Source organism: Bison bison, unplaced genomic scaffold, assembly GCF_000754665.1.
Source record: "Bison bison bison isolate TAMUID 2011002044 unplaced genomic scaffold, Bison_UMD1.0 scf7180017864367, whole genome shotgun sequence".
Lineage (NCBI taxonomy): Eukaryota > Metazoa > Chordata > Mammalia > Artiodactyla > Bovidae > Bison > Bison bison.
The window spans coordinates 898,464-919,548 of NW_011494939.1; the positions used below are offsets into that span (position 1 = coordinate 898,464).

Genomic DNA, 21,085 nt, shown 5'->3' on the forward strand with positions numbered 1-21,085 from the left:
GGAGAAATATCAATAACCTCAGATATGCAGATGACACCACCCTTATGGCAGAAAGTGAAGAGGAACTAAAGAGCCTCTTGATGAAAGTGAAAGTGGAGAGTGAAAACGTTGACTTAGAGCTCAATATTCAGAAATCTAAGATCATGGCATCCGGTCCCATCATTTCATGGCAAATAGATGGGGAAACAGTGGCTGACTTTATTTTTCTGGGCTCCAAAATCACTGCAGATGGTGATTGCAGCCATGAAATTAAAAGACATTTACCCCTTGGAAGGAAAGTTACGACCAACCTAGACAGCATATTAAAAAGCAGAGACATTATTGTGTCAACAAAGGTCCGTCTAGTCAAGGCTATGGTTTTTCCAGTGGTCATGGATGGATGTGAGAGTTGGACTATAAAGAGAGCTGAGTGCCAAAGAATTGATGCGTTTGAACTGTGGTGTTGGAGAAGACTCTTGAGAGTCCCTTGGACTTCAAGGAGATCCAACCAGTCCATCCTATAGGAGATCAGTCCTGGCTGTTCATTGGCAGGACTGATGTTGAAGCTGAAACTCCAGTACTTTGGCCACCTGATGTGAAGAGCTGACTCATTTGAAAAGACCCTGATGCTGGGAAAGATTGAGGACAGGAGGAGAAGGGGACGACAGAGGATGAGATGGTTGGATGGCATTACCGACTCAATGGACATGGGTTTGGGTGGACTCCGGGAGTTGGTGATGGACAGGGAGGCCTGGCGTGCTGCAGTTCATGGCGTTGCAAAAGAGTCAAACAAGACTGAGCGACTGAACTGAACTGAACTGAACTGTGGCTTCAAAACTGTCAAAATATTCCCAACTGTAAGAAATATACCTATAAAACTCTTAATTTGGTGCCATAGGTACCATTTTTCTTTTATAAAAGATAAGCATTAGGCTTATGTAATTATTCAATTTTCACAATTACATTAACATTTGAAAAGTTCTCAACCTCAGGGAGAAAGAAAACAGATCTCAGTGTCCTGCCTTTAAACTTGATCAGAAAAGTAAATCCAAAATATAAGCAAGATTGTTTAACATTTCACTCATGAAGTCAATTTTTATGTGATGCACACATTTCCTATCACCAGCCAATTTTTTTATTAGAATAAATTTACATAACAATATTAACACTTGTTACTGTGATGTATTTGTTAAATTTTTCCATCTTTTAGATTAAAAAGATATGAATGAATATCCTAAAAAAAGAAAAAGGAAGACTTTACATCCTTCTCGTTATTCAGGTCAGTGTACGATTAAAATATTTAAAAGTTAGGCAATGTTTAATTCCCATGCAATTGTGTTTCCATCCATTTTCTCATAAATGATCTGATTAGAGTTAAATATCTGGGTCAACTTCTGCATAAGAGGAACCTAAGTAAATTCTCTGAAAATATATTTCTCAATGTCTGCTGTGTACTAGGCATACATAAAAATTTCACAAACATTTATTTTAATCCTCATAGTTTATAGACATTTAAGATTAGATATCCAAGTTACATACTTACATAGCATAATTGAGATTTGTCTGTGTTTCCCAAGCTTGTGCTTAAGTCTTAATAATAACCTTGATCAAAGCTATTTTGCATCATTGAAAAAAAACTATCCTGTACATTATTTTCAGAAATGTTGTAAGTTTCATTTTGATTGCATAATTTTAGATCTTTTCTTTGAGATTGGCTCTACTATCTTGGCAAATAAGAGGTCTTGACCTATATGCTATGCACATGTATATTTGGGGCAGTCTCAGGTATACCTGTTAACCAACCCAGCCTACTTGTTTTTCATATCTGAGGAAATTAAACCTGGTCTACCTAACTGGCCCTTCCGAGGCAAGAGTTGAAATGACTGTCTTCAGAAGCTGTAACTGGTCCTCAGACCTTCCTCTGTGTATTATGCTTTCTCTGCAGTACATGGCAGATCTGCTTGGTAGTTAATTCAGTGTCTTTTGCAATTAACACATTTATTGCATATTCATATTTTGTGGGACTCTTGACCATGGGAATTGTATCTTAGTGTGTTTCAAAGTATTATATTTTAAATTGTATAATTTATGGTTCTTTCAAAGCTCAAAGTCAATATCTGAATTATGAAAGCCTTCAGAATTGAGGGAAATAGTAACATTTTATTACCAATACTATGAAAATTTCTTTATGTTGGATAAAGAGATGGCTGTCAGTAGATGTTTATGTGTTCCGTGTGCTTGAAAATTCTTAAATTTTGTTTTATGTTCAGATTCCTCTGGAATAAGCAGAATTGCAGATGGATTCAATGGAATTTTTTCTGATCATTGTTACAGTGTTTGTTCTATGAGACAACCAGACTTAAAATATTTTGACAACAAAGGTATATTTAAATTTTCCAAAATATTTTCATTCAAATTGCTTTTATAATTTTTCATTTCCTATTTGAAAATGTGAGTAAAAGTGATGATTTCAAAATGAGCAAGTATCTAAACTTGTTTTAAGAAAACAAGAGACTTTTGGGTAAGTGAATTTTAATCTTTAACATTATTTCAAACATATACATCAAAAACACATCCTCCTCTATCAGTTTTAGTCAGCTAGGAATTGGTGGCGAAGCAGGAGTGACCCAGAGTTTTGAGTATTTATGATGAAAAGTTAAGAACAGTGGTATTTCAGGGAGTTCCCTGATGGTCCAGTGGTTAAGACGCCTTTCTTCCACTGCAGGGGGTGCAGGCTTAATCCCTGGTTAGAGAACTAAGATCCTAAGTGCCTGTAGAGTAGCAAAAAAAAAACAAAACACACAAAAAGAACAGTGTTACACACAGTTCTTCTGTTCAGCTGTACATTTCAGTTTGGAGGGCTAATGGAAGGAAAGAACACAAGGTGAAGGATGTGGTCATTTAAACAACATTCAGTCAGAGACATCAGTATGAACTCATATTTGGCTTAATATAGACACAAACAGTTACATACAGAAACATTTACGGGATGTCAGTATATTTGTAGTAGTATACACATGCACATATTTTTTGCTCTGTTAACTGAGAGTCTAACAGAAATGACATTCCAGTAGCAATGAGCACATCTAGTGCCCTGATCTTGGTTTCTAATACCATTTTCCAATAAGAAGAACGAGGGCTTCTTGGAGAAATGGCTGATTCTAATTCTGGAGCAGGAAACCTAAAAGATGAGCCTGGAGCATTTTGTTGTGCGAGAAAATAAGAAAGTACTTAACATATAGAGTCATTCAATACAAGTATGCCAAAGGAGCATAAGGAGCCAACTAAAGAGCTCCCAGTAGCCAAAGCTAAAACAGTATGAGAGGGGGAGAAATTGAACTATAACCCAAAGTATAAAATAAATATCCATGAGTCCATACTGGTATAAATAAATGATAGAATAAATAAATAAGGGAGAATAAACAAATCTGTACAGAAGAACTCCAGATTATTTACATAGCTAATGCTCCCTCAAGGAGGTGAAGCATAACTGTCCACTCCTTAAGTTTTGGACTGTGCTCAGTAACTTAATTCCAAAGTGTAGAGTATGGAAAGTAAAAGAGTGACTTTACAGTGGAGAAACCTGATAAAGCCCCAGGTTATCAAGTTCAATGTCAGCAGTCATAATAATGTTAATAGTTTCTACTCTCTATATGATGTGATTTTTAAAACAAGGCAGTTTGCCTCTGTGTTTACCTTCAAATAATCCATAAGGGAAAGGGAAGTCGCTCAGTCGTGTCCAACTCTTTGCGAACCCATGGACTGTGGCCCACCAGGCTCCTCCATCCATGGAATTTTCTAGGCAAGAGTACTGGAGTGGGTTGCCATTTCCTTCTCCAGGGGATCTTCCCAACCCAAGGATCGAACCCGGATTTCCTGCATTTCGGGCAGACGCTTTACCGCCTAAGCCATCCCAGTCTAATGATGAAAAAGCAAAGTTAATTGATGAGGCATCCCGCAAAATACCTGACCAGTCTCCTTAGGATTGTCATGGTCATCAAAAGCAAGGGAAGTCTGAGAAACTGCCACAGCTAGCAGTAGCCTAGAGATATGACAAATAAATGTTATGTATCCTAGATGGGACCTTGGAACAGAAAAAGGATATTAGATAAAGACTAAGAAAATCTGGATGAAGTATGGACTTTAGTTAATGATAGCTTACCAGCATTTGGTCATTGTTATAACAAACAATGTAAGATGTTAATGGAGAAACTGAATGCAGTATATGTGGGAATTCTCTGTATTACCTTCTTATTTTTTGTAAATTTGAAGCTTCTGAGAAATAAAGTCTTTTTAAAAAAGACATGATATTGAAGCCCAGTTTTCTCTAGTGACTGGCATTTCAGTTTGTCCATGTAATGTTTAATGTTTTGATTGATATAAATAATAAGTATTTTTCCAAATTCTTTTTTTTATAGATGATGATTCTGATACAGAGACATCAAATGAATTGCCAAAATTTACAGATGGAATCAAAGCCAGAAACAGAAATCAAAACTACTTGGTTCCCAGTCCTGTACTTAGAATTCTAGACCACGCTGCCTTTCCTACAGGTAAGAGAAACTAATAGCATCTGCACATTTTGTATAGTTCAGTGAAAAAAATAAAAAGTAAAATAAATTTCTTTTTGCCAATTACTATTTAATAATAGTAAATAATAGGTCTTATTTAGTAATAATAATAGTCTTGCTTTGTTTTTCAGAAAAATCTGCTGATATTGAAATTTGTGATGAAGACTGTGACTCCCCTGAATCAGTCCACCAGCAAACCCAAGAGGAGAGCCCCATAGAAGTTCACACTGCTGAAGATGTTCCAATTGCCGCAGAAGTGCATGCAATTTCTGAAGACTATGATATAGAGACAGAAAACAATTCCTCTGAGAGTCTCCAAGACCAAACTGATGAAGAGCCACCAGCTAAACTTTGCAAAATTGTTGACAAGAGCCAAGCTTTGAATGTGACTGCCCAGCAGAAATGGCCTTTACTGAGAGCTAATAGCAGTGGCCTCTATAAATGTGAACTTTGTGAGTTCAACAGCAAATATTTTTCTGATTTAAAGCAGCATATGATCTTGAAGCACAAGCGTACTGATTCAAACGTGTGTCGAGTATGCAAAGAGAGTTTCTCTACCAACATGCTTCTGATCGAACATGCCAAACTCCATGAAGAGGACCCCTACATATGTAAATACTGTGATTATAAGACTGTAATTTTTGAGAACCTCAGCCAGCACATTGCAGACACCCATTTTAGTGATCACCTTTATTGGTGTGAGCAATGTGACGTTCAGTTCTCCTCAAGCAGTGAACTCTACCTGCATTTCCAGGAGCACAGCTGCGATGAACAGTACTTGTGTCAGTTCTGTGAACATGAAACGAATGATCCAGAAGACTTGCATAGCCATGTGGTAAATGAGCATGCATGTAAATTAATAGAGTTAAGTGATAAGTATAACAATGGAGAACATGGACAGTATAGCCTCTTAAGCAAAATCACATTTGACAAATGTAAAAACTTCTTTGTTTGTCAAGTATGTGGGTTTCGGAGTAGACTTCATACAAATGTTAACAGACATGTTGCTATTGAACATACTAAAATTTTTCCTCATGTTTGTGATGACTGTGGGAAAGGCTTCTCAAGTATGCTAGAATATTGCAAACATTTAAATTCACATTTATCTGAAGGGATTTATTTATGTCAATACTGTGAATATTCAACAGGACAGATTGAAGATCTTAAAATTCATCTAGATTTCAAGCATTCAGCTGATTTACCTCATAAATGTAGTGACTGCCTGATGAGGTTTGGAAATGAAAGGGAATTAATAAGTCACCTTCCAGTCCATGAAACAACTTGATTATTCTCTTTAACTTCCATACTGTTGATATGAAATAATAAATTCAACTATTTTGAAAATGTTAAAATGGATGATTTTAAACACAACTTGTGAGAATTGTCTTTAACAAGATCTTTTTAATTGCCCATTTTCTTGGCATTGCTGCCTTTTCAGTATATAGTTGTATCCTAAATGTGGTATTTTCAATGCATTCGTAGTTTTAACCACTTTGGGTGACTGTCATTGTGTTTCTTGCATGTGCTCTGATTTTGTTGATAGGAAACATACACTAAAGAAACTACAGTTTTCCTTCCATAAATACAGGTGTTACAGACTTTTTCTTCTTTAAACTCAAAACAAGATCAATCTTTCATGGATGAAGTCATTAAAGTACTGCACTTCCAGAGCTAAAGTGCTGCATAATGCACAGTTAAGTCCACTGATAATCCCGTTAACAAGATCCAGACCCTGGTTTTGCATTCCCCAGTAGTTCCTATCCCCAAGACAGTGGACTCTCCATCTGTGTGAGTCTTTCAGTGACACTAGGAGCCCCGTGTTACGGTAAGAAGGAAAGATGTGATTTTCTTGGCAATCTTTTTTTTTTTTGTAATCCTTATTTTAGCCCCTATCCATGTGCTAAATAATCTTAGATGATAAAGGGGTTAAACGATAAAGGACATTTCATAACTCATTTATAAATGAAGTAGGTCATTTATAATCTGTTCATATTTCATTTTCAGTTATGCAATTGCAAAGTCATGCCTGAACTTCTGATACCAAATCATTTGTTTTCTGAGAAAACCCACTGAAGTATTAGAAATAGGAAGGTATGAGAGGTTGGGGTTGCTGTTATGAGAAAGTATAAATTACTTTTGATAATGGTAAATCAGTCTTAGCATCTGTATTTTCTGTGGCTGCCATAACAAATTATCACAAACTGAGTGGCTTAAAAAGTAGAAGTTTATTGTCTCACAGTTGTAGAGGCTAGAAATTCAAAATTGAGATGTTAGCATAGTTGGTTCCATAAAGGAAGAATCTGTTCTCGGCTACTCTCCTTGACTTATATATGGTCATCTTCACGTTCACATGGTCTCCCTGTGTCCAAGTCTGTCTCCTTTTTACAAGGAACCAAGCAGTCATTGGATTAAGGCCTACCTTGCCAAGCTCATTTTAACCTAATAAAGACACTATCCCCAAATAAGGTCATATTCCATTACTTCAACATATGAACTGGGGAGACTGAGGGAGACACAACCACCACAATTCAGTAACAGCTTCTTAAGTACTATCAAGAAAATGGTATTTTGTGCATCATTGGCCTCAAATATAATAAACATTGCTGCTAGCAAACGATTTGTCACTCAGGAATATTAATATAGTTGAAAAGACTGGTTTATGACCTATGGTTTTCTCATAGGACCCATTGGAGTTTATTCTGTTTTGTAAATAGTGACAGCAATAAGTTTTTCAAAACCATTTTTATTTCCACCCTTTTGTCATATATGCATACTTGTATTCCTAGAAATTACCATTCCATCTGATTATAACATTCCAGGTAGGGCTGTCTGATAAAAACATTTCTTACAAGACTTAAAATTGTAATTAAATTGGAAGAAAACCTTAGAAGCCATCTGATCTACACCCTTTTGTTTTCTATGTTTCTTATAGAAACAGGTTATTATTAGGCCGAGGTCACAAAACCAGTTAGAGCAGACAGGAGTGGAATCCAAGTTATTCCAGTCTAGTGATGTTTCCATTACACCATGTTATAAAAATCTGAGCTTTGTCCTTGGGATATTTTTCATGACTACTTATCCTAGCCAAGAATTGGCTTCTTGGTAATTCGGTTTTTATACTTTTTCAATATCCATTCAGCTTCAGGAATTTGATTTTCAGAAAACAAACCTTAAGTAATGACTTGGTTTGTTTTTATTTTCTAATTGTGTATCTTATAGCATTACATTTTTGATCAGGCATTAGTAATCAAATTAGAGATTGTAATGGAACAACTCAAGGCATTAAATCCAAGTTTTAGAACCATATAATTTGGTGCTTTTTTGATGAATCTGAAGCTTGAGGCCACATTTTACTTCCAGTTTGTCCAATAAAATCTTTTTGCATTGACTCAGCCTTCAAATAAACCTATGAGTGACCATTAAATTGCTGCAGTAGCAAGTTATGTTTTTAGTTTAATGAACTTTTTTGGAAAAACAAACTTAGCTAAAAAGAAAATTTTCTAACTGCTTCTGGATTTTTTCTACTCAAAGACATATTTCCACTGTACTCTTGTGATTTGAGAATACATAACGGAATACACAATAGAATTATTGACAGCAGGGAACAGTCGTGATGGATCTTTTGTTTTTTTCCTTTCATCTTCACCTTGAAATGAGTGTTATTTGAAAATAGTTGGGTGGTATTCAAAAGCCTCTCTTCCTGCTTGTAAATCTGCCAGTTTTCACATTTTAAATTGCCTTTCTTAGGTTCCTCTGAATATTTATCATCACATACTAACCAGTTTCTTCTTTTCACAGGGTCCGCAGCTTGTTAGGTGATTGCTGAATTATTCGCAGGTGTAGCATATACGGGTTTCTGGGGCTTTTTTCCCCTAGTAAGCTAACAATAGTCCTAATTTTTAAATCTGATTTTCAAAGCATTGAATTAATTCCTGGCACTTTACAGTTTATCTTAGCTTGTTTTCTCAGTCTTACTACCTTTTACAAGCAGGTTAATACATCCCCCAAACTACTGTGATAAATTTTTAATGGAATTCTGATGACTTAAAAGCACTATAAATGACATAAATTTGAAAAAGCTAATAAAAATCAACGAGCCACAATCCTCCTGGGAAGCAGGTTGACTTAAAATAATCAATACTACTTACTTAACTGAAAATAAATAGTTAATGATTAACTGTAAATCCCAACAGAGAAGCAAATTTGGTTAGTCAGTTTTACACTACGATTAACAGTCTTATCCCCGTAAATTAAAAATGAACTTTTGAAGATACAGTCTTTTGTAACTTTCAGTTCTGATGACTGAAGATACAGAATATCTATTAGAATTTCTATTCATGGCATTGGGTTTATGAATTTTAAATATACTTTATATTGGTTTAGCTTTCCATAAATTAATATCTTAAGACAACATTCAAATCTAAGAGAAAGAACTGTGTACATTTATGGTGTAAAATATAAATACAAAAAGCCTAAAGTCACATGTAATTTACATGTTTATATGAAATTACATGCTCAATTTACAAGTTTAAAAAACAATTTTAATGATGTTTGCTCTATACTGATTTGAAAAATAATTTTCTATACAAAGAGTTTCCACATTAAAGCATCACCACGACTTCCTTACTAAGTTCATCCTCTTTAATAACCTTGATATTAAACTAGTAACTCCCTGAACCTAAAATAAATCACGTTTGTGAAAAGTAATTTCTTTATTGTAAAAAGAAACAATTTTCTCACATTGCTAAATAGGAATATTGTATTATCTAGTGGTTTTATTCACATATTTTAAAAAGAATGACTTTAAATTCTTTTTTTAAAGGAATTTTTGTTGTCGTAACTGTTAAGTTTATTGTTGTTTATTTTGAGTTTTAAATAGGCAACAGATAATGACCTGGAAAATCTTTTTTTTTTTTTTTTGCTGCTAAAAATATTGAACTGAATGAATTATACATTGAAAATTTTAATGAAAAGTATATTTTGAATAAAAACTCCATGTTTTCTAGTTTTTAATACCTAGATAGTGTCTGCTACTGAAAAACATTACAGATGAAATAGTACTTTTGCACTTATTCTTCAGAGTAAGCTAAGATTAGGAATTGGAATCAAATGAAAATAACACAGAAGCATCATTTCTGGTGGGTGATGGGTGGTTTTTTGTTGTGTTTGGGGGAGGGGTGTTAGTTTTTGTTTTTGATCCTCTGCCTAAAGACCATTTACCATGATGTTTGGATTTTGGCTGGCTGAAATGTGAGAGTATTGAATTCTTTTTTCTTGCCTACCTTGCACATTTTATTTAGGGTTATCACTTCTCTGCTATAACCTTATGTTTCTGAAATATATTGCTCAAGCTATATTCTATGACTGATTACCCTTCTCTCTGCAACCCTTTCTTACCTCATTTGGGTTTTCAGAAAGTCTCAAGAGAGTAAAATTTTCCCAGTTAGCAAGGAGAGTGGATGTCTTAATTCTTCCTTCTCTCTATTCTCCAAACTGTTAAAATAACTTACTCCTTTCATACCATATACCTCATCACTCACTTCTACACCCTGTAAATATTTTATAATTTCCTGTCTAACAGAAGTAGTGAATTTATAAATTTTAATGTGTCTATTTTAGATTTTTAAGAAGCAGAATATCATGGTACTTTTCTTTCTGGCTGTGCCGCACAATTTGTGGAATCTTAATTCCCCAACCAGAGACTGAACCCAGGCCACAGTAGTGAAAGCGCTTAGTCCTAAACACTGGACCACCAGGGAGTTCCCTCATAGCACTTCTTTATGGTTATAAGATTATAGTTGATTAGATTCTTTATTGAACAACTAAATTGCTAAAGTAGAAAAACTAACACGGAATGACAGAATGTTAATTTGGAAGGAACCTCAGAAATCATCTAATCCAGACCCATAAAGCACATTACATAAAAATAATTGTATATAGTATATAATTTTATTTTATGGTTTTAAATTATATGTTGTAAAATGTAACACATCAAATCTCATTCATGAATATTTTTACTTAGGACAGAACTGATTTTTTTTTTTAAGCAAATGTTTAAAGAAAAACATGAAGTAAATAATGATATATCGACATGGGAAAAATAGGTAAAACACGGATGACAAATTTGAGAATACAAAATCCTTATCTAAACTTCTTATTTATAGCTCAAAAAATGGTTCACTAATATTAGTTGAGTGCTTTTTAAGCTATAATAAATAGGACTTATAACTCTCTACCACTCTTCAAAGAATTTTAGAAAAAGTGAAAATGCACCCTATTTTTTCAGTGAAATGTCATACCAGACAACTGAAGAGAGAAAATAATGTAATGGGGAGTACTGGATCATGGCATGAGATCTTATTTTCTAGTCCCTGTTAGCTAACTATAAATTGCATGACTAACCAAGGACAATGGATGTAATGTTACCAAGTTTTTCTTTCAACTCCTTAAAAACTTGTTTCACTACTAGTCTCTTTAAACAACTATGGAATGTCGAATGTCTCTTCTCAAGCCATATGCATTTACCATATAGAGCAGGAAACTCTTCTCTGCCGTTCTTCTGAACTCCAGTTAAATATGAAGCTGAGTGCCTTTTGTGTTTCTAACTGTTCACTTTCTATATAATGCTACCATAAACATTCTTGTATGTGTTAAGGTGTTTGGGAAATTTTTTTTTATCCCTTGGAGGGATGTGGGCTTTCTGTAAGTATATTTTGTATGCTTGTGATTAAATATGTCCAAAATATCCAGACTGGCTCAAGTTTATACACCCATCAGATGATCATGTTTCCCTGCATCCTTATAGACAATAAAGTGAATTGATTTTGGTAAATCTGAAGGGCATAAAGCAGTATGTTACTATTGTTTGAATTTGCATTGTTTGATTACTAACAAGATTAGAAATGTCTCAATATGTTCATGAGACACTTGGGTTTCTCATTTCGTGAAGTGCTTCTGCATATGCTTTGTTTTTTGTTTGTTTTTGCAGTGAAAGCCCAATGTCCTAACCACTGGACCACCAGGGAGTTGCCCTTTGTCCACTTTTCTATTGGGTTTTCTGGTTACTTTTGAGAAGTTCCTTAAAATTTTAAATTATTGGTCCTTTGTTGATATACACTGCAAAGAATAGATTTCCAGATTGTCATCCATTGCTGATGTCTTTTGTTGAACAGAAATCTTTACATTTACTGTGGATAGATCCATCACGTTTTACCTTACAGGTTCTGCTTTCTACCACCTTGTTAGAAAGCACAACCTTGTGCTTTCTACAATCTTGTTAACAAACTCCTCTGTAACCCCAAAGTCACAGAACTGTTTTCCCACATTTTCTCCTAGTAATGTTCTGGTTGTACCTTTTGTGTTTAGGTCTGAATTTCTCTGTGTGTAAGAATGATTCAAGTTTTTGTTCATTCAAGTGAGCCAGTTTCGTCAGTACTATTTGTTAAATAATGCATTCTTCTCCCAGTGATTCATGATAACAATTTGATCATATATCACTCCGCATGGGCATAATTGGCATAGAGATTTGTGTCTGTATTCATTATATTCCTGTTTGTTCCTGCAAGTTTCACATGTTTTAACAGTTACTTAAAACATTACAGCTTTCCAGTATGTCTTTCTTTTAATTGGAGTATGATTGCTTTACAGTGTTATGTTTCTGTTGTACAATCAAATGAGTCAGCTCTATGTGTGCATATATCCCCACCCTTTTGGATCTCACTCCCCAACCCCCATCCCATGTGTAAAATAAATAGCTAGTGGAAACTGCTATAAAGCACAGAAAGCTCAGCTCAGTATAGTATCTCTTAATATCAGGTAGTGTGCAGCTCAGTACAGTATGTCTCAATATCAGGTAGTGTGAATTTATTCTCTTCACTCTTCTTTTGAGAATTTTTTTTAGCTGTTGGTGGACTTTCCTTCTTCCATGTAAATTTAGAATTAGTTCCAAATTCCATCTAAAGTCTTGTTGAAATTGCGTTATAATTATGACCATTTTAGAGGGAATTGACATCATTGTAGTGTTAAATCTTTGCTTTCATAAACATTGTATATTTCTCCATTTACTTAGGTCTCTTTTAATGTTCTTTAAAAAATTTTCCATAAAGATTGTATGCAGTTTTTGTTAAGTCAATAACTAGATTCTTTAGTTTTGGTTGCTTTGTCATGCTTTTGTTTTCTAATTGGTTACTGCATATTTATAGGAAAGCTTCTGAATTTTGAAATATTGATTTTGCATATAGAAATGTTTGGGTTTTAATCTTTTTAGTTTTAATAGCTGTCTGTCCTTAATTTTTAATGTAAGTCATCATATAATTGTCATAAATTATATACTTGTTTCTTTATTCCTAGTCTGTGAGTCCCTAATGGCTCTTTTTTTCTTATCACAGAATTTGTCAGTTCTCCCACTACCATAAAGAGCAGGAATAGCATTAGCAGGTGTTCCTTTTTTTGTTCCTAACCTTAAGTGTAAGACTGCTCAAACTCCCTGTCAAGTATATTTTCTGTAGGTTTTCATAAGTAGCCTTTAGCAGTTTTCTTAGTTTTGAAGACTTTTTATTGTAAGTAGGATTAAACTTTAGCAGTGATTTTTTTCTATAGCTATTGAGATAAACATGGGCTTTCTCCTATAAGTCTGCTAATATGAATTTCATTGGTTGATTTTCTAATATTGAATTATCTTTGTATTTCTAGGAAAACTGTACCTGTAGAAAAAAAAATTTTAATACAATGTTGGATTCAGTTAGCTAATATTTCATATAGGATATTTGCCTCTATAGTCATACATGTGATTTTCTTTACTTATACCTCTTATAAGTGGTATTAAGTTTATTCTAGTCTTATAAGTGAGTTGGGCTGTTTTTTTCTCTTGTTCTATGCTTTGCAAAAACCTGTATGAGATTAATTTTTCTTGAAAGATTTAGTAAAGGGTTATCTCTAAAGTCATTTAGGCTGGCTTGTTTTTGGTATATATGGGAAATTGCCATTTCAATTTTTTGAATATTTACTAGTTTTTCCTAAGTTTTTAAATAATTGAATTTTAGTTTTTGTTAATCTCTATTTGTTTTATTTAGCCTTTATATTTAATTTTTTTTCTCCTTTCTTCTTTATGTTTACTCGTGGTTTTTGCCTATGAGTCTTCCATAATAAGGAAAATGATGGATTAAATTACTTATTATATGAAAACACTTATTTTTATAATTTATAACATGTAATGTCACTTTTATTTGAAATACAATAATTATATTAAACATGTAGTTGTTATTAGTAAAGTGATACTATTATGATTTTTAAAATTCAAATAATATAAATAAAGCAAAAGTTACCTTTGAGATTTCCTGTGTTCAGAACTGATTTTGAGTGGTTTAGGATTTCACATCGGAGAAGGTAATGGCACCCCACTCCAGTACTCTTGCCTGGAAAATCCCATGGATGGAGGAGCCTGGTAGGCTGCAGTCCATGGGGTCGCTAAGAGTCGGACACGACTGAGCGACTTCACTTTCACTTTTCACTTTCATGCATTGGAGAAGAAAATGGCAACCCACTCCAGTGTTCTTGCCTGGAGAATCCCAGGGACGGCGGAGCCTGGTGGGCTGCCATCTGTGGGGTCGCACAGAGTCGGACACGACTGAAGTGACTTAGCAGCAGCAGCAGGATTTCACATAGCTACTAACTGGCATAGTGTAGATACAAACTAAGGTCTTCAGATTGTTACATGCTCTTTCATTAAAATATTTCTTCATCAATATATATTTGTTGAATAAACATGAAGATCTCAGGATGATAACAGCTTTCACCTTTTGCATGCTGGTTGATGCTTGAAATTCATCCTTAAAATTTCCTTCCTTTTTGCTTAATGCCTTAACATGATTTTAAATTATAGTACTTATTGGTCAGGGAAGTACAACAGAAGTCTTGATTTCAGAGTGTTTTGTGCTTTTTAATTCTTTATCTCTTTCCCTACCCTCCCTCTCTACGCCATAAACAAAAATGCTAACATAACAGTATGCTAATTATTTCTGCTAGGAATCCTTAGAATTGTACTTCTATCAAAATTTGCTTTATAATAAAGACCAAGCATAGTTTCTTACTTCCATGTCAGCTGGGTTACAGTGTATGTCAGTTAGGATTCAGAGGATAAGAAATTTATTGCGAGGAATTGAGAGCTGGCTAGGCAAATCCATAATATATAGGGATAAATATATATCTGTATATATATAAATATCTATAGACATAAATATATAATACAGACATACTACTACTACTACTACATACTGGAGAATCCCTGGCAAGAACACTGGAGTGGGTTGCCATTCCCTTCTCCAATGCATGAAAGTGAAAAGTGAAAAGTGAAAGTGAAGTCGCTCAGTCGTGGTCGACTCTTCATGACCCCATGGACTGCAGCCTACCAGGCTCCTCTGTCCATGGGATTTTCCAGGCAAGAGTATTGGAGTGGGTTGCCATTGCCTTCTCCGAGATATAGACATAAATAGACATAAACATATAGATACATATATTTATATATAGACATAAATATATAGATATATATCCAAAATATATAGAGATATACATAAATCTGTATATATATATTTACATATACATACATATATTGGAATATTAGCCATAAAAAGAATGAAATAATGCCATTTGTAGCAACCTACAGATTATACTAAGTGAAATAAGTCAGAGAAAGACAAATATCATATCACTTACATGTGAAATCTTTAAAAAAATGATACAAATAAACTTATTTATAAAACAGAAAAAGAATCACAGACATAGAAAAAAAACTTATGGTTCCCAAAGCGGAAAAGAGCAGGGAGGAAGGGATAAATTAGAACTTTGGTATAAGCAGATACAAACTATTATATATAAAAGAGATAAACGGAAATGTCCTATTGTATAGCACAGGGAGCTATATTCAATAATTCAATGTCTTGTAATAAACTGTAATAGAAAAAATCTGAAAAAGTAATTGTATATGTATGTGTATATATATGTATATAAAACTAAATCACTTTGCTGTACACCAGAAACTAACAAAACATCATACATCAATTAAACTTCAATCTGTTGACAAAAAATAAGCTAAGAATAAAAGAGAATTTAATCCATCTAAACTGAGGATTATAACCCAGGAAACAAATTCTCAGAAGCTCCAAGAATTGCTCCGTTGGTCAGGAGTTAGAGATGCAGTTTCATAGATTTTTGAGACAAATTGTATAACATATTGACAGGTTAGCATTGTATTGATAGATAGTTCAATCAACTAAGTATTTTTTTCTTTTTCAATTACACATATGCAGACAAAGCTTTGGTCAGTGCCACCTCTTGTACCCTTGTCTGAGATGAAAGAAATACATTAAGCATAGAATTACAATGTAATGCTGTCTTGTGAAGAAAGGAGCCAACCTTTTCTCATAGGGTGATCTCACCCTCCTGCTTTGAGAAGGTCTGTTTAATGTGTAATGTAGATGCACACTGCACATTGTGAAAAGTCGGACATAAAGGGAGCATGCCATTTGTCTTCCTTTATTTTAGTCTGATCGTCCTTCCACAGAATATTTAAGATTTTCCTTATCAAAATTTTTTAAAGGGTGAAAAAGCAAACCATGGTCTAAAGAAAATACAAGTGTAATAGGTTGGACAGTATCTCCCCAAAATATGTGTCCAAGTTCTAACTATTGATATCTGTGAATACGATCTTACTCAGAAATAGCACCTTTGAAAATATAATTAAGGATCTTGAGACGAGATCAACCTGCATTTAGGAGCCAAGATTCCAATTCCCATACTGGATCTACTGACCAGTGTCCATATAAAAGAAAGGAGAGATTTGAGACAAGAGCAGAAGGTCATAGGAAGATAGAGGCAGAGATGGGTGGGTGCCATGTATCTTTAAGCCAGGGCTTCTCTGGTGGCTCAGCTGGTAAAAGAATCTGCCTGCAATGCAGGAGATGTAAACCAGGGAATGCCTCTAGCCACTAGAAACTGTAAAAGGCAAGGAAGGAACCTCCTCCTAGAGCGTCCAGAGAGAACTTAGTCCTGCAGACATTTAGATTGTAGACATATGGCCTCCATATGACTGTGAGAGAATTAAAATTTTGTTTAAAACAAAAACAAAAAGCACTTAGGGCAAGTCATCAGTAGGCTTGGGCAGGAACTAACAGTTGATCCTGCAGTCCACAGGCAGAATGCCTTTATTAGGCAAATATCAGTTCTGCTCTTAAAATCTTTTGATTGATTGGATCACCCAGATTACCCGAAATAACCTCTTTTACATTCAGTCCAGTCCCTCAGTCGTGTCCGACTCTTTGTGACACTATGAACGGCAGCACACCAGGCTTCCCTGTCCATCACCAATTCCCGGAGTTCACTCAAACTCATGTCCATCGAGTCAATGATGCCATCCAACCATCTCATCCTCTGTCATTCCGTTCTCCTCCCACATTCATTCTTTCCCAGAATCAGGGTCTTTTCAAATGAGTCAGTCGTTCCCATCAGGTGGCCAAAGTATTGGAGTTTCAGCTTCAACATCAATATTATCCAATGAATATTCAGGACTGATTTCCTTTAGGATGGACTGGTTGGATCTCCTTGCAGTCCAAGGGACTCTCAAGAGTCTTCTCCAACACCACAGTTCAAAAGCATCAATTCTTCAGCGCTCAGCTTTCTTTCTAGTTCAACTCTCACATCCATACATGACTACTGGAAAAACCATAGCTTTGACTAGACAGACCTTTGTTGGCAAATGTGTCTGCTTTTTAACATGCTGTCTAGGTTGGTCATAGCTTTTCTTCCAAGAAGCAAGTGTCTTAATTTCATGGCTGAAGTCACCATCTGCAGTGATTTTGGAGCCCCAAGAAAATAAAGTCGCTCACTGTTTCCATGTTTCCCCATCTATTTGCCATGAAGTGATAGGACCAGATGCCATGATCTTACTTTTCTGAATATCGAGTTTTAAGCTAAGTTTTTCACTCTCCTCTTTCACTTTCATCAAGAGGCTCTTTAGTTCTTCTTTGCTTACTTCCTTAAGAGTGGTATCATCTGCAGATCTGCGGTTGCTGATATTTCTCCTGGCAATCTTGATTCCAGCTTGTGCTTCATCCAGCCCAGTGTTTCTCGTGATGTACTCTGCGTATAAGTTAAATAAGCAGGGTGACAATATATAGTCTTGACATACTCCTTTCCCAATTTGGAACCAGTCTGTTGTTCCATGTCCAGTTCTAATTGTTGCTTCTTGATCTGCATACAGATTTCTCAGGAGGCAGGTCAGGTGGTCTGGTATTCCCATCTCTTGAAGAATTTTCCACAGTTTGTTGTGATCCACACAGTTAAAGGCTTTGGCATGGTCAATAAAGCAGAAGTAGATGTTTTTCTGGAACTCTTGCTTTTTCAATGATCCAGTGGATGTTGGGAATTTGATGTCTGGTTCCTCTGCCTTTTCTAAATCCAGCTTGAACATCAGGAAGTTCATGGTTCACATGTTGTTGAAGGCTTGCCTGGAGAATTTTGAGCATTACTTTACTAGTGTGTGAGATGAGTGCAGCTGTGCAATAGTTTGAGCATTCTTTGGCATTGCCTTTCTTAGGGATTGGAATGAAAACTGACCTTTTCCAGTCCTGTGGCCACTGCTGAGTTTTCCAAATTTGCTGGCATACTGACTGCAGCACTTTAACAGCATAATCTTTTAGGAATTGAAATAGCTCAACTGGAAGTCCATCACCTCCACTAGCTTTGTTCGTAGTGATGCTTCCTAAGGCCCACTTGACTTTGCATTCCAGGATGTCTGGCTCTAGGTGAGTGATTACACAATTGTGGTTACCTGGATCATGAAGATCTTTTTTGTACAGTTCTTCTGTGTATTCTTGCCACCTCTTCTTATCTTCTGCTTCTGTTAGGTCTGTACCATTCCTGTCCTTTATTGTGCCCATCTTTGCATGAAATGTTCCCTTGGTATCTCTAATTTTCTTGAAGACATCTCTAGTCTTTCCCATTCTATTGTTTCCCTCTATTTCTTTGCGTTGATCACTGAGGAAGGCTTTCTTATCTCTCCTTGCTATTCTTTGGAACTTCGCATTCAAATGGGTATATCTTTCCTTTTCTCCTTTGCCTTTCACTTCTCTTCATTTCATAGCTGTAAGGCCTCAGCAGACAACCATTTTGCCTTTTTGCATTTCTTTTTCTTGGGGATGGTCTCCATCCATAGTTCTTCAGGCACTTTGTCTATCAGATCTAATCTCTTGAATCTATTTCTCACTTCCACTGTATAATTGTAAGGGATTTGATTTAGGTCATACCTGAATGGTCTATGAATGGTCTAGTGGTTTTCCCTACTTTCTTCAATTTAAGTCTGAATTTGGCAATACGGAGTTCATGACCTGAGCCACAGTCAGCTCCCGGTCTTGTTTTTGCTGACTGTATAGAGCTTCTCTATCTTTTACATAGTCAACTGATTATAGATGTTAATCATAAATAATCTCCCAGAAATACCTAGGGTTAGTGTTTGGTTGAATAACTGGATACTCGCTCTTACCATGAAGTAGGTATTAGTATTCTGCATTTGTAGATGAAGTACCTGAGGCTCAGAAGGATGAAGTGGATTTAATTGCAAAACTGTGTCACTTGCCAACTCTAGAAAGTCCCAGGACTTTCCTTTGAGCCACGTGCAGACCAGGAGCAGCAACACTCCAGGGATGTTAGAAATGGACACTTGGACCATGTGAATCAGAATCTGCAGTTTAATAAGAATCCTCAAGTACAAAATTCCTGAGTACAAAGTTTGAGAAGCACTAGTCATGGGTTGGAAAAGGTCAGTTTTCAAACCAATCCCAAAGAAAGGCAATGCCATGGAATGCTCAAACTATTGCACAATTGCACACATCTCACACGCTAGTAAAGTAATGCTCAAAATTCTCCAAGCCAGGCTTCAGCAATATGTGAACCATGAACTTCCAGATGTTCGAGCCGGATTTAGCAAAGGCAGAGGAACCAGAGATCAAATTGCCAACATCTGCAGGATCATCAAAAGAGCAAGAGAGTTCCAGAAAAGCATCTATTTTTGCTTTATTGACTATGCCAAAGACTTTGACTGTGTGGATCACAAAAAACTGTGGAAAATTCTTCAAGAGATGGGAATACCAGACCACCTGACCTGCCTCTTGAGAAATCTGTATGTAGGTCAGGAAGCAACAGTTAGAACTGGACATGGAACAACAGACTGGTTCCAAATAGAAAAAGGAATACATCAAGGCTATATATTGTCATCCTGCTTATTTAACTTATACACAGAGTACATCACAAGAAACGCTGGGCTGGAAGAAGCACAAGCTGGAATCAAGACTGCCAGGAGAAATATCAATAACCTCAGATATGCAGATGATACTACCCTTATGGCAGAAAGTGAAGAACTAAAGAGCCTCTTGATGAAAGTGAAAGAGGAGAGTGGCAAAGTTGGCTTAAAGCTCAACACTCAGAAAGGTAAGATCATGGCTTCTGGTCCCATCACTTCATGGCTAATAGAGGGGGAAACAATGGGAACTTTATTTTGGGGGCTCCAAAATCACTGCAGATGGTGACTTCAGCCATGAAATTAAGAGATGCTTACTCCTTGGAAGGAAAGTTATGACCAACACAGACAGCATATTAAAAAGCAGAGACATTACTTTGTCAACAAGAGTCCCTCTAGTCAAAGCTATGGTTTTTCCAGTGGTCATGTATGGATGTGAGAGTTGGACTGTAAAGAAAGCTGACCACAGAAGAATTGATGCTTTTGAACTGTGATGCTGGAGAAGACTTTTGAGAGTCCCTTGTACTGCAAGGAGATCCAAGCAGTCCATCCTAAAGGAGATCAGTCCTGAGTGTTCATTGGAAGGACTGATGTTGAAGCTGAAATTCCAAATCTTTGGCCACCTGATGTGAAGAGCTGACTCATTTGAAAAGACCCTGATGCTGGGAGAGATTGAGGGCATGATGAGAAGGGGAGGACAGAAGATGAGATGGTTGGATGGCATCACCGACCCAGTGGACATGAGTTTGGGTAAACTTCGGGAGCTGGTGATGGACAGGCAGGCTGGGCGTGCTGCGGTCCATGGGGTCTCAAAGAGTCGGACACGACTGAACTGAACTGAGTCAAGGACTGGCTCCGTGATAAATAATACGCTTGCAAAGGCGGGAGACAGGTTGGATCCCTGGACCTGGAAGATCCCCTGGAGTAAGAAATGGCAACCTCGTCAGGTATTCTTCCCTGGAAAATTCTGTGCACAGAGGAGTCTGGAACGCTAGAGTCCATGGGGTCGCAAAGAGTTGGACACGCGAAGAGCTGGACATGAATAAGTGAGCGCGCGCGCACACACACACACACAGAGCTAAGGTAGTCTATAAGTCAAAAGGTTTTTCTTTATTGCTGATGGCCGAGCAAGCAGGTTCCTTGTCTGGCACCCCAACCCAGCCTCATCTCACCGCACCTCTCCTCCTTTTCGTTCTCCCTCACTACACCAACCGCTGGCAGCTAGCTACGCCGAGGCTGGGCAGGGCTT

General features: G+C 36.2%; 1 protein-coding gene across 1 annotated transcript in view; it reads left to right on the forward strand.

Annotated features, from left to right (window-relative positions):
- ZNF639 (zinc finger protein 639) overlaps positions 1 to 5,921 on the forward strand; it is a 13,267-nt gene extending 7,346 nt beyond the window's left edge. The window contains exons 4-7 of the mRNA XM_010855616.1: positions 1,190 to 1,258; positions 2,250 to 2,360; positions 4,398 to 4,532; positions 4,682 to 5,921. Of these exons, the coding sequence (XP_010853918.1) occupies positions 1,201 to 1,258; positions 2,250 to 2,360; positions 4,398 to 4,532; positions 4,682 to 5,835 (1,458 nt within the window). The 5' untranslated portion in view covers positions 1,190 to 1,200 and the 3' untranslated portion in view covers positions 5,836 to 5,921. The remainder of the gene's footprint in view (positions 1 to 1,189; positions 1,259 to 2,249; positions 2,361 to 4,397; positions 4,533 to 4,681) is intronic.
- The last annotated feature ends 15,164 nt before the right edge of the window (positions 5,922 to 21,085 follow it).